The sequence below is a fragment of the Erithacus rubecula genome, assembly GCF_903797595.1.
Source record: "Erithacus rubecula genome assembly, chromosome: 13".
NCBI lineage: Eukaryota > Metazoa > Chordata > Aves > Passeriformes > Muscicapidae > Erithacus > Erithacus rubecula.
This window is the reverse complement of record NC_136665.1, coordinates 15,176,471-15,189,183: the sequence shown is the minus strand read 5'-3', so window position 1 is coordinate 15,189,183 and position 12,713 is coordinate 15,176,471. Positions and strand designations below refer to the sequence as shown.

The window sequence follows — 12,713 nt, the reverse complement described above, 5'->3', positions numbered from 1 at the left end:
GAAATTTAGAACTGAGTTTATAGATAATAAAAAAAAATAGATATGTATCATTAAATAAAAGGATCAAAAGCTAGCACAAAGTGAGCATACAGTTCACAGTTCTTACACTTGGATGGGACATTGCTACTTTTTTGTGACAGTGAGGGCTGCAAAGCAGAGCTCACATGCAGATCTGAGACATGGGAACACAAAGGGCAATCCTTAAAATAGATATATTCGGTACCATTTTGGTTGATGTTTTACAGGTATTTTATCATTGCTAACACTCAGTGACACTTAAAGGTCTAAATGAACACATGCCATGTGTAAATTGTGGAGCTGATCTGTTAAAAGACAGCAGCTGGAGGTTATTTGGGCACAACCCCCAGTGCTGTTAGCCTGGCCTGGCTTTGGGAGCAGGCTATGGTCTGGCTCACAGCCACAGAAAGGAGGGCAGAGGAGAAAGCTGTGACCCACTGTGACCTACAAAGAGCAGGGCACCATGCTTTACCTATTTCCCTTTTGTTCCTCTTCAGGCAGATCTAGGCCTTCCTCACTCAAAGCTTGGGACATGTAACAATTCACCTAATCCTCCAGAAACAGTCAAACCCAGCCAAATGTTCTCCAAGTGAGGATTTTTAGCATTTTTCCCCTAAGGAAATACAATATTCAGGGTTTTGGTACTCTCACTGTCTGTTTACCACCCCCCAACTCCTCAGGTGGTGGCTGCTTTAAACTGTATTTGTTAGAGGGCCAAAGATTTCAAAGACATAGATATTTGTGTCCTACTGGTTGGTTAAAAACCAAGAGACCCCACCAGCACCTTCTGAAAGGGAAAGCTGACAAACACCTTTGTTGCAATTCAAAAATTTATCTTGGAGAGATGTTAGAAATCAGCTGGTTTTGCTGCACTTACTTGTTAAGTAACTTGATCACAATCTGCGTAAAAATTAATAAATACCTGCTTCTTCCAGTGGAAATTTGCATCATTATTGGTGTAAAACACAAAAATCAGCAGTGAGGCACGGGGACCTCAGTGAGATATTAAGAAATGGGGGAGGTTCCAGTTTTGCTGGTCTCACTCTTCCATCTCTGAGAGGCCCAGAGGGGAGAACATGTGCAAAGAGATAAGGAGAAAGCAACAGCTGGATGGTTGTTTCCCCACCTTTTGGCTGCACACCAGTGCCAGGCTGTGAGACACTGCCCTGCCTGCACAGCTTTGGGCCACAGACACAGTGCAACTGCTCATTTAACTAATGCTACTTCGTTTTTAGGGGTATGCAGGGGTTTGTGTGTTCCTGTCCTTCAGCAGACACTTCCAAATTAACGTGACTCATTTTCAAAAGGATGTCTGAAGGCAAAAACATGCCCAGCAAATAATTCCACCCACAACCTGCAGACTGAAAGAATCTCTCAAGGGCTCAGCTACTTCTCTCTTAAAAAAAAAAAATGCCTTGGAACTTACTTTAGTATCCAAAGAAGGAAAATCCTTATTGACACTTAAAAGAGTATAATCATTTGCAAACCTGTGGCTCCCCAGCTCGCTGCTCACCCTCCTTGCACCTGAGCAGGTTAACCTGACCGTGCAAAGTGATCACTTCTGTTGGAGCACTGGCACTCTAACACGTGCCAGCATTGAAAGGATTTCACAAGAGCTCCACAGGAACTTGGGGCACTGGGGGACAATCCACGTTCTTTGCCATTACAGCAGAAATTAAGGACTCCAAGAGCATGGCTGAAATACTCCTGTCCTGATCCTGCTTCCACCTCCTGTGTATTTCCTGCTTATGCAGGAACTGAATTCCTTTTTGAATCTCTTTTACCCAATTTGTTGTTCACCAGGTTACATCATTTTAGATCCTGAAGGAAGTGATCCTTTAGTATAAACCAGCTCTCTTGGACACCTGTTCCCTGCAGGGCCTGTTCCTATGGGATTGTTCCAAGCCTCTGAAGAGGCTGCCTGCAGAAAGCCTCATCCTCTGGTGCTCCATGGCCTGCAGCAAACACCCACAGCAGGCCACCCTTGCCAGGCTGCCCTATGAGCAGAGCCCCTAAGTCTGGACTCACCCACCATCCACCCCAGTTCAGACTCTGATACACTCCAAGTGCTGCCAGCAGATCCATGATCCTTCCTGGACTGTGTGTCCCACCCAGAGCAGCTCTGCACAGCAACACTTCAGCACAGCTCTGCAGCCACAGGAGCTCAGAGCCCTGGCACTGCCTGGAGAGCCTGGCCACCTGTTCTCATCCTCTCAAACAAGAGAATTCCATGGTGCTTTCCTGGCATCACCCCTGGCCATGAGGATCTATGGAATGGAACAAAGATTCTCAAACAGCTGGTATCATGCCCAAGCAGTTCTGCTAAGCACAATCACTGCAGCAGAAACCACAAATAATGTTGGAGCTTTGCTCTGAAAGGCAGTTCCCAGCTCTGCAGGAAAGGTGCTGGGAAATTCAGTGTGAAGGGGGTTGGGGCTTTCCAATAGACAGTGTTGTCAGGCTGGAAAACCTCATGTGACACTCTCCTGCTGGGATGCCAGCTGCAGACAAAGGCAAGGAGAAGGGAAAGAACACGTCACCTGAGTGCAGGCAAATGAGAAGTTACACCTGAACAGCCACAAGGAATGAGACAAAAGAATAAAGCACCTTCCACCTTAAAAAAAAAAAAAAAGACATTACACACAGGTGAGGCACAAGTGCAGAAATACAAGAACAAACAAAAATACATCATTAATTTCCAGAAATTTACTAAAATGCACACTAATTTGTCACAAAAACAGTTGAACTCCACTGTATTTCAACAATAGGTTTATTTTAAGAAACATAACATGACATTAAGAAAAAATGCAAAATTGTGCAATTATGGCAAAATGTTTAAAAATCCACACATTTGCCCTCATAGGACTACAGTACTTCTTACTAACATACCTGAGCACTGAATGTTGGATGCCACTTCTCAACAGCCTCACAAACAGGGAGCTCTTGGATCTCTTGTAGAACATACACACACTGCATGTCTGGTGCACCAAAACTGCTTTGAGTTTTTCTAAATTTCATTGATGGAAGCAAGTGGAAATTACAAAATGTTTCCTTCTAAAGTAACTAATAATTTTGGAAGAGATTTACACTCACCTAAGTTCTTACAACACTAGAAATTCATTTCATAAAGGGAAATAAAAACTGAAAAAAAAAATTCCAGATGAGCAAAATGTACAGATTACTGCTCAAATATTATCAGTACCTTTGGTGCAATTATTTTTTTTTTGTGCTGTGCAAGTTTTCTTAAGCCTGACTCTAAAGCAAAACATTACCAGGAATCTGACTTTGAGCATAACGTAGAAGCATTTAAGAATTGGCAAAATGTCACAGCTACATTACTGTCTCAACAAACTCCTCATGCAAAAGATTTAGTATATTCTACTCCCACAGCAAGTTCCAGGATTTAGCTTTCAAACACATGACAGACTTGGATCACACCCTCAGTTTGAATGGTTAAACAGAATGGAGATCTTCGTACTTTAGTGCAGATAAACAAAATTAACAAACCTACTGCAGAATTAACCACAGCATATTGTACTTCTATACATCACATGACCAGTCAACTGCTAACTCAATTCTATTTCATAGTTTCAAGTAATATATTGAAATTTGTTCTACTAAATAAATATAGATTGTCAAAAAGCAGCAAGAAATCTTGTAAATATTCAACCAAGCTCAAAAAAAAAAAAAAAGGAAAACAAAGAAAAACAAACAAAGAAGGAAAAAGTTACATAACACTTTGCAAAAAAAAAAAAAAAAAAAAAAAAAAAAAGGGGTCTTACACACAAATGCAACACTGTTAGGGAGGGTGCTTCAGAAAGCTTGCAGCTAGAGGCCTACAACAGCACAAAGAGAGCTAGCCAAGGACTAAGGATCATTAGCTAAAAATTAAATTAGTTGTACTTTTCAGAAACCCCTTATTCTTGGCTATGCATATAGATAAAACTAAACAAAGAAGCAAAACACCTCACTACTGTTGGAAAATGCAGTCTCAGCAAGAATTGCCAAATTCAGGAAAAAAAAACCAAACCAAAATGCAGGTGCTCGCGTTGGAAGAAGAGTTTGGTGAATCTCTGGAAGATGAGGTATGTAATGCAAAGAGGCATTTTTATTTTGCTTTTCATTTCACAGTTTTTTGTTTGCTTTTGCCTCTCAAACATTTTTGTGCAAGAATTAATAAATAGAACCAGGCAAGTATTTTCATGTATTAGGAAGATTCCATTTGGGATCAGGAAGACCACGTAGTAAACAAACATTATCCAAATCCTCAGCCATGCCAGGGGGATAAACAATGAGCTAAATATTTGGCTGACTGAAGTATCAGCTGTTAAGCCAGATAATGGTAAGCACTTTTAGGCAGTGGTGGCCAGTGCCATGTCAAGTTAACTGGTTTACTTAGGTCAACAGGAAAAAAACAGGAAACAGTAAGATAACTTAAAACTCTGCAAAAAGTAGAGCTGTAAGAAACCTGGTAAATTACAGCTGATGCAAGTTTTAGGAATCCTCTTTTCCCTTTGAAATCCAATTTTCACTACTGAAGTAGAGGCTGAACTTTGAACTTACTTACTTTTTAAAAATAAGTTAAATGTTAAATACATCAAGAAAAATGTTGCAATATATTCCTTATTCTGTATTTCCTCAAAGATTATTTAAGCTATAGATGCTTATTGTCAATTTTGCTCTCATACACACTGGATAATGCTGACAGCTCAGTAGTGCAATTTTTCACATTATAGATCAGAAGGAAATAGAAGATAGTTGGGGGCTTGACTGCAAAGAGAAAAGAAAAACAACTTGCAAAGTTAAACCACACTTTTCCAAATCACCAGAGCACATGCCAACTGTGCACATAGCACTGTACTGTAGTGGAGACAGAATGAACACTCCACACAAAGAGAAAAACTAAAAGAGAATCAGCATTATTAAGGCCATATCCTGTCACCATTCTGTGCAAGAACACCACTGCAGTAAAAATGTTATGTTAGAAAAGACAATCTGATGACAGGACAGGGCCTGAAGACAGACACACACTCCATGGAAAATAACAGGCTGTCTCAAACAGTAGCAGAAGGCTGGCCCAGTTCAGACAAACAAGTATTAAAAATGTACTAGCACCATCAAATTTTGGGTTAAAGCCCTTTACGGGGTGAAAAAAAAAAAAAGGTTTTAATCAGTGTTTCAAACAAAAAAAAAAAAAAAAGTTTTTACAGCACTACACCTATGTGGCAAAAAAAAGGTGTTGGGTTTTTTCCCCCACTACCATTAAGCTCAATCTCAACAAAAATCCACAGACAGGAACTGGTACAATAGGAACAGGCCTCCATCCGGGGCAAAGGTACTCCACAATCCAATTCTGACTTGAGTTTTTCTCCCAAATTGCAGTGCACAAACAACATCACAAACATCTTAGCAGACTTCAAAAACAGTACAAAAAGAAGAGCTCATTATGAATCAGGATCTACCATTCCTCTCTATGTACTTTAAATCTATATTTAAAAAAAAAATAAAATAAAAAGCAACAAAACTTAGTGATATTGCCTCAAATTTTACCCGTATTTAAAAAAAAAAAAATGAAAAAAAGAGAAAAAGAAGAAAAGTCACTTCAACACATCTTGGACATCCTTAACTATTAATGCTAGATTTTCTTTCACTGTAGTGCATAGTTATGCTGGCTCTTCCACTTAATTTGCTTTTACCACAAAAAAACCCTTTAGTATGACATGATTAAGTGTTTACCAGAAAAAAAAAATGCTGATAATTGCACTTTGTAACCTCCTTCTCATTTCCCAGGAAAATATCAGTAAATATGAAACTGAACCAACAATTCCCTCCCCGGACTGCAACCTTTAAAGAGCACCCATCCCCATATACAAAAAAAAACTGTCTGTTTCATCTTACAATAAATACTGACAGAATTTCTTTGTTTTCTTTTAAGACATGTTTTCTCTAGCATCAAATTACCACTGAAATCACTAAGGCCCGTTACTGAGAAAAGAAAAAACAAAAAAAATTTAAATAACTTTCTGAAGACACTGCGGATACAATTTAGCAACAACACATTCAAAATGCCGGCCTAAATCCCAGAGCCTGTCTGGAGTCTCGTAGACTTTCTGCCATTGGTCAGTGACCTCATCGTACTGGTAGAGTGAATTCTTCCTGCTGGTTCTGAAAACGTGCTCTTCAACAGTGACTTGAGTAGCTCTGACAAAGAGATGGAGTTTGTTTTTGAGGAGAACAAGTTTGATGTATGGATTGATGGACTGGTCGCAGGGGAAGTCTTTTTTCCGAGTCCATTTGTTCTGCTCGATGTCGTAGGCCTCGACGGTGAACACGCGCTGGTGGTTGCCGCACGTGCCCGCGATGTAGTAGATGGAGTCGTTGTACACAGTGGCCAAGCCCTGGATCCTAGGCACAGTCATCGGGGTCAGAAAGCCCCAGTAATCCTTCTGAGGGTCGTAGCAAAGGAAAAACTCCCCTGAAAAGACAGGAAAAGTCAAAGGGAGCTCATGATTTGTTAATGGGGTAACAGTCGTGTGGTAGTGAAGCTCTCAGCAATGTTCTTCCACAGACAGAAATGTTCTATGTTTTCTAGAGCCTGGATCCCAAAACAAACACCCCAGCACCATCAACTGCTTTCCTTTTGGTGCTTTACAAAAATACTAACAGCATGACTAAAACTACATTGAGTTTGTTTCAGCTGAAACAGAGAGAATCTGAAGCCTATTAGAAATACATTTTACACAGTTTCTAGGTACCCTTTATTACTTCTAAACCATGTTTATTAATTTGTGACAAAACCTTTCAAGACTCCAGCCTTGAAATGTCTGAAGTACATTTATTTCACTCTTTAACATCTTCACAATGTGCCATCTGCAGATGGGGAGCCTCACAATTATTTGCTCAGGTTTAGCAGCTTTCAAACCCTGAATTGTCATATACTGCACACAGATGTTGAAGCTACTGGTATCAGGTGGCTGGGTTGCACATTTAGGCTGATTTGCTTAAAAGGAAACCAGGTGAGAACCTGCATGAAGCTACTGAATCACAGTTAGGTTTGTGGTTAGGTTATAAAAAACTTCTCTCTGTGCTCAGTGCACAGAGCAGCAGCTACAGACTGCAGAGACAGGAAGTTTAGATGACCAAAATCTCATGCTCTTACATTTCATGAAAAGAACATGGATAAAGACCACCTTGACTTTTGTAAAGTCCAGTGGGAGAAGGGCCTGACATCTGCCAAATACTAGCATAATTCAAATTATATATGATTTCACATGGCTATCTTAAGAGTTTTAACCAAGCTGTTGTGTGACCAAGCACCTCAAGTATAACAAAGAAAACAGAAGTGAGACAGTAAAATTAGTGGAACAGTTTAAGAGATTAAGTCTTACACATAATATTAATTTTGATTATTCAGTTTTGTTCCACAGTGCAGTCTCCTGTGACTGACAATTGCATTCCATAAGCATTTTCACACTCTCATCAATTCTTATTGACTACTTCCAACTTCTGAGGTTTCCCTAGAAAAACTACTAAAAGCTTACCTCTTTGTGCTATAGCACAACTCAATCAAAGCTTTTTCTAGCCACCCATAACACTATCCTTTGGAATTTGCTGGTTAGCACACAAGTAGCTTATTTAGATGAACAATCAGTGGCCACTAAAAGCACTGAAGCACAGAATCAGGGCAGCTAAAATTTATGAACAAGGTGCACTCTTATTCTGTAGGTTATAATAGTATCATCCACCTTTTATCAGTTCTAAGAAACGTTAAAAGAATAAATACTAAGTTTAGTATTCTTCCAGCATTCCTTTCTAACCACCTAAAGCAGACATCTGACTCAAGAGAGAGATTTAGAGAACTTTTTAACATAAAAATTTTTAGTTTAAAGCCACAACCAACAAGAGTAAATCATGATACAGAAGCAATGGAAGAAGAAAATTGCAAGTCACATGGAAAATCACAAATGCAAAGTCAAGAAATAATGTTAACTTCTAATTAACAACAAGGACCTTACAGTACTCTATCCTGTTTCTTCCCCATGGTCCAGCTTTGCATGGAAGTGACCCAAGAAGGAGCTGGTGTGCATGAGTCCTCAACTTGTGCAGGTGTTTACAGAGGTGGCCCTCAGCAAAACAAAACTGGGACACCTCTCCCCTCTTCCTTCTTGCCACTCTGTGGGCCTCTTACCACAGCCTCAGCATTTTTCAGTGTGCACTGAATGTAAAGGCAGTACAGTAATTACTGACCAAAGAAACAGAGGTAACTAAGAGAGATGCTTTCTCTTTCTAGTTTCTGAGATGACTTCAGAAAGCAGGGTAGGGCAGGAAACGAAAACTTAGTTGTGAATCAACTTTTACAAGCCACCAAGAACAAAGACACCAGGAATTTTCTCAACTTTAGCCAAATAAAATGCAAAGTGCTTTTTCATAGGACAAACGCTGGTGCATTTCACCCATATAAAGATTTAATGAAGAATTTTCAGAATTAAGTTTAATACTGTACTGTTGACTCAGAATACCACAAAATACCATCTGTGCAATAACTCAGTACTACAACTTAGTGACACATTCCCAGGGCATGAGAATTCAAGCAGCAACCTCCCTCTTTCTATTTTCCCCCCCTCCACCCAAGGGGTTTTCCCAAATTGCTTAAGAAAGCAGAGTCAGGATGAAGAATAGAACAGCACAGAGGCAGCCAAACCACCTTACCCTGTAGCACATAGATGTTATCCTTATACTCCACAGCACTGTGGAACTCCATAGCTACGGGCATGGGACACACAGCTGTCCAGCAGTTCTCCCGGCTGTCATAGCACTCCACAGACTTGAGGGAGTTCCGCCCATCTCCTTCATAGACTCTGCCCCCGATGGCGTACAGCTTCCCACAGCAGTGAACCAACTTGCAGCCGATTCTGGCCCGCAGCAGAGGAGCCTTGGGAATCCACCTGTTGCCAGAGTGATCGTACATCCAGAAATCACTCTCGGCTCGGTGGTCGATGGACACCTCGCTGCTGCTGGGCCTGTAACCACCCGCAATGTAAATGTCGTTATCGGGGGACACCAGAATCCCCACCTCCCTCAAGTCGTTTGGCGGCTTGCATAGTTTAAACACTCTCCCTGTGACCGAATCTAAACAAGGCACTGTTTGCTTCTTTCCTGAGTGTTTGTGGGCAGCATCAAAGCAAATGATCATTTCGGAAGCGGTCATTCCAAGCCGCTGCGTGTAGCCGTTGGCACTGGGTTGTCCCTTTTGCACGCAGCTTTTGGCCATCGCCTGTGCAAAGGCGGGAGGGATTTTCTCTAAAAACCTCTCGTCCAACAGAGGCATACGGATGCATTTGGCAAATATTTCTGGAAGGTGCACTTCTCTCTTATTTTGTTCGTGCTCAAACCACCTTATAATGCTCTCATAAACGTGTTCTTCTTTATCTACATTTAAATCATCACTGTTGAGGATACTTATCAGTTGGTCTTTTCTCAACTGAAGAAACTCTTGCTCTTTGGTGACACTCAGAAACTTCTTGCGAATGTAGTCTTGTGACCTGTCTTTGAGTTCCTGATGGCCATAGTGATCAGCAAAGATGAACACCCCAATGGAGTTCTGTGGGTCCAAGTGACTGATCATGTATTTAGCACACTGGTCTTGTATGGAAGGGATCTGGAAGATACTGGCTGCAGTGAACAAAGCTTGAACGTTGGCCTCTGTCAGCACTACTCTGGAGGTATATGCATAGTTCAACACTAAATGCATGGACTCTGCTTCCACACCAACGATCCGAACTTCCTTCTGCGTGCTCTCGGTAAGGCCACTCGTGAACATCGATCTGCAAAGGAAAACACCCAGCAGTTTGTGTGCTGTCAACTACAGGCACTAAATTAAATATATTGTGCAGCCAGTCCCAGTGTGTTTGAACCTCCATCAGCATAAATACATTCATCACAGGTGTTAAACCTTCCTGGTGTGGTACCTAGATTTGAGATCATTTCTACACTTGCAGAAACAAAGGGAGAACTTCTCGCTTAACTATCTCACTAAGCCCACGCTAAAATTCACTGAATTTACAAGCAAAGCTCTTGGCATATCAGTCTTTGCATTTAACTTTCAACTAGTTATTTCATATGTGCACTCTAACACACCAAAATATGTAGCTTGAAAAGAAAACAAGTAGTTTCAATATGCTCTTACTGTACCTCTGATACTCTCAGTACCAGAGGCAGTTTTGCTTGATTTAAAACTGTGTGACATTTTCCTCAATGAAACTTTCCTTTGAGAAATAGATACAGATAATTCATTAACCTTAAGAGAACAATAACCTTTACTTGCTAGGTGCACTGTATTACCTAAAAATACACAAAACTTATTTGCATTAAATGAGAAATGTTTAAAAATCACACCTATACCAATATTCTTTCTGCTTTGATCACCACTAGAACAATGCACAGTTGTACCTGAAATAAGGACTGATTGCAGCAAGAACATTCCTATGACAGGAGAATGTTTTCCCATGATCCACTTCCACCACAATATCTGTCAGCTGTCCTTCATCATACATGGTCTTCAGCTGCTGGAGAATACTACAAGCATGGAAGGGGTCCATTCCACTGGTGACTTGGTTTGAGGGAGGAACTCCGTTCAGTGTTTGTGAAAACTGACTTGGTTCTACAAAGCAAAATTGAAGCTTTAACAGAAAACAACCAACAACAAAAAAAAAGAGCCTCCAAAAATTTCATACACGTGCTCAAAACCCATGCATGACCAACAATTTGCACAAACTGATGTTCCATACTTTCTCAACATCATCAGCCATCAACAGCAAGCCAAACATTTTCAAGGGAGAGCAAATAAATAAAGATACCTCAATACCTTTTGTTCCTTTTCACAATGCATGTGTCAGTTACCATTCAACTATAAAGTTTATACCCCTATAAAGTTTATAGCCATTAAGGAAAACAATACAAATACTTCATACAACTGGGGAAGGGGAAATAAAGTCAAGACACAATTATTGACCTGTAAATGAAAAGGGACACAGAGGAATAAAATAAGTCCCCAACCTACCCCACCATTACACAAGTCTGTCTGTAAATATTTAACTTCACATTTGAAACAGGAACTGGCTCCTGCCTTTCACAAGTAATGGTTGGAGCAGTAGCTCATGAAGAAACAGCCCTATAGTAAGTCTGCTGGGCAACAAACTTAAAGACACATAAATTTGTACATACAGTTATATGTTTTCTCTACAAATAAAACTGAATTATAATTTGAAATTTCTCAGGTGTGAAGGAGCTCATCTATCACCGTGGAAACATATTTAGTAGAGCATATGCTGCTAAATAACATGTGATAAGCCTAATGAGGTAAATCCCAAAGTGAAAATTGAGCAATAGCTCAAGCACAAAAATCTGTTTCGCAATAGCACCAAAATTTTTACGCAACAACAATAACAAAGGAGAGCTCAAAAGAAAAACATTAGGTGGCAGGAGCTGCAAATCAGGTAAAGCTGCTGACTGCAACAGAGCGCTTCCAACAAAATTTAGGCAACACAAAGGGGCGAAGAGGAGAGAGAGCACACCCGTTTTCATAAAGCCTTTTATCAGCCCCGCTCCCTTCCCCGGCTGCGCCCCCTCCCACAGCAGGGGGTCCGTGACGGGACAGCCCCCACTGCCCCTCACCGAGCGCACTGCTCGCACCCCTGTGCCACACAGCCCTCGCCATCACCTCCCACAGCCGAGCACCGCTGCCCCTCCCAGCCCGGGCACCCCGAGCCCCTCACACGGTGCTCCCCCGGCACAGGCCCGAACCCCCTCATCGCCACCCCCCCACGGACACCCCTCAACACACAGGCGCCGATACCCTTCACCAGGACCCTCCCCCCGGCACCGGGCGCTCCCCCGTGGCCCCGCACCGACCTCCCAGCGCTGCCATCCTGGGCCCCGCTCGGGCAGCGGCTCCGGGGGCGGCCCGGCAGGAAATGTCACCGCGCCGCTTCCCCCGCTCAGCGCCGGCCGCGCACCCCGCAGCACCAACGGCGCCGATTGGCCGCCGCCCCCGCGGCCTGCCGGGATATGTAGTGCCGGCCGGCCGCCTCCGCCGCGTGGTGCCTGCCGGGAGTTGTAGTCCCCCCGCAGCGGGGTGCCTGGGAGTTGTAGTTCTCGGGGGAAGGCGGGCTCTGCCCGTCGCTTAGCAACGAGGTGGCGGCGCCTGCGGGCGAGCCGCCATTTTGGGGCCTCGGGCTGGGCCTTGTCCCGGCGGTTTGGAGGCTGTTCCCTCCTCTCCAGGGACAGCCGGCACAAATGGCCTCTCCAGAGGAAAAAATTACCCCCTCCAGCCACAATCCCTGCTGAAAACCCGCAGGACGGGGCACAGAAACACCTGCCAGCGTCCTAATGCTGCAAGGATGTGCTCAGGGGCAGGGAAGCGTCAGGATGTCGGGCCCATAACTTTGCGAGGTTGAATTGATCTTTATTAGAAACCAATAATCGTCTACTAGGTCTGAAAGCTTATTACACCAGAAATATTCGTAATTTTTCCAGGGTTGGTAACCCCAGCATGCTGTGGGCAGCCAGATCAGCCGTACATGTCGCACGGAGCTGCTGGATGACTGCAGCACACAAGGCACCATTTTGTTGCCCCTGACCCTCAATATCACCAAGCACATTTTTCTCCTCATCCCAGATGTCAAGTGCATGATAAT

At 42.6% G+C, this 12,713-nt stretch overlaps 1 protein-coding gene across 1 annotated transcript; it reads right to left on the bottom strand.

The window, feature by feature from the left end:
- Nucleotides 1–2,770: 2,770 nt before the first annotated feature.
- Nucleotides 2,771–12,058, bottom strand: KBTBD8 (kelch repeat and BTB domain containing 8). Its single transcript, XM_079317438.1, has 4 exons — nt 11,929–12,058; nt 10,468–10,678; nt 8,728–9,842; nt 2,771–6,493 (listed from the first exon to the last, which is right to left on the bottom strand). Exons 1-4 carry the CDS (start codon nt 11,942–11,944, stop codon nt 6,030–6,032), a joined length of 1,806 nt encoding a protein of 601 aa, XP_079173564.1. The 5' UTR covers nt 11,945–12,058; the 3' UTR covers nt 2,771–6,029.
- Between the last annotated feature and the right edge of the window lie 655 nt (nt 12,059–12,713).

Excerpts from the sequence above, each read along its gene's own strand:
- KBTBD8 (XM_079317438.1), bottom strand. Across the intron at positions 9,843-10,467 it reads GCAATCAGTCCTTATTTCAG|ATCGATGTTCACGAGTGGCC; the intron begins GTACAACTGTGC and ends TTTCCTTTGCAG. Across the intron at positions 6,494-8,727 it reads TAACATCTATGTGCTACAGG|GGGAGTTTTTCCTTTGCTAC; the intron begins GTAAGGTGGTTT and ends CTGTCTTTTCAG.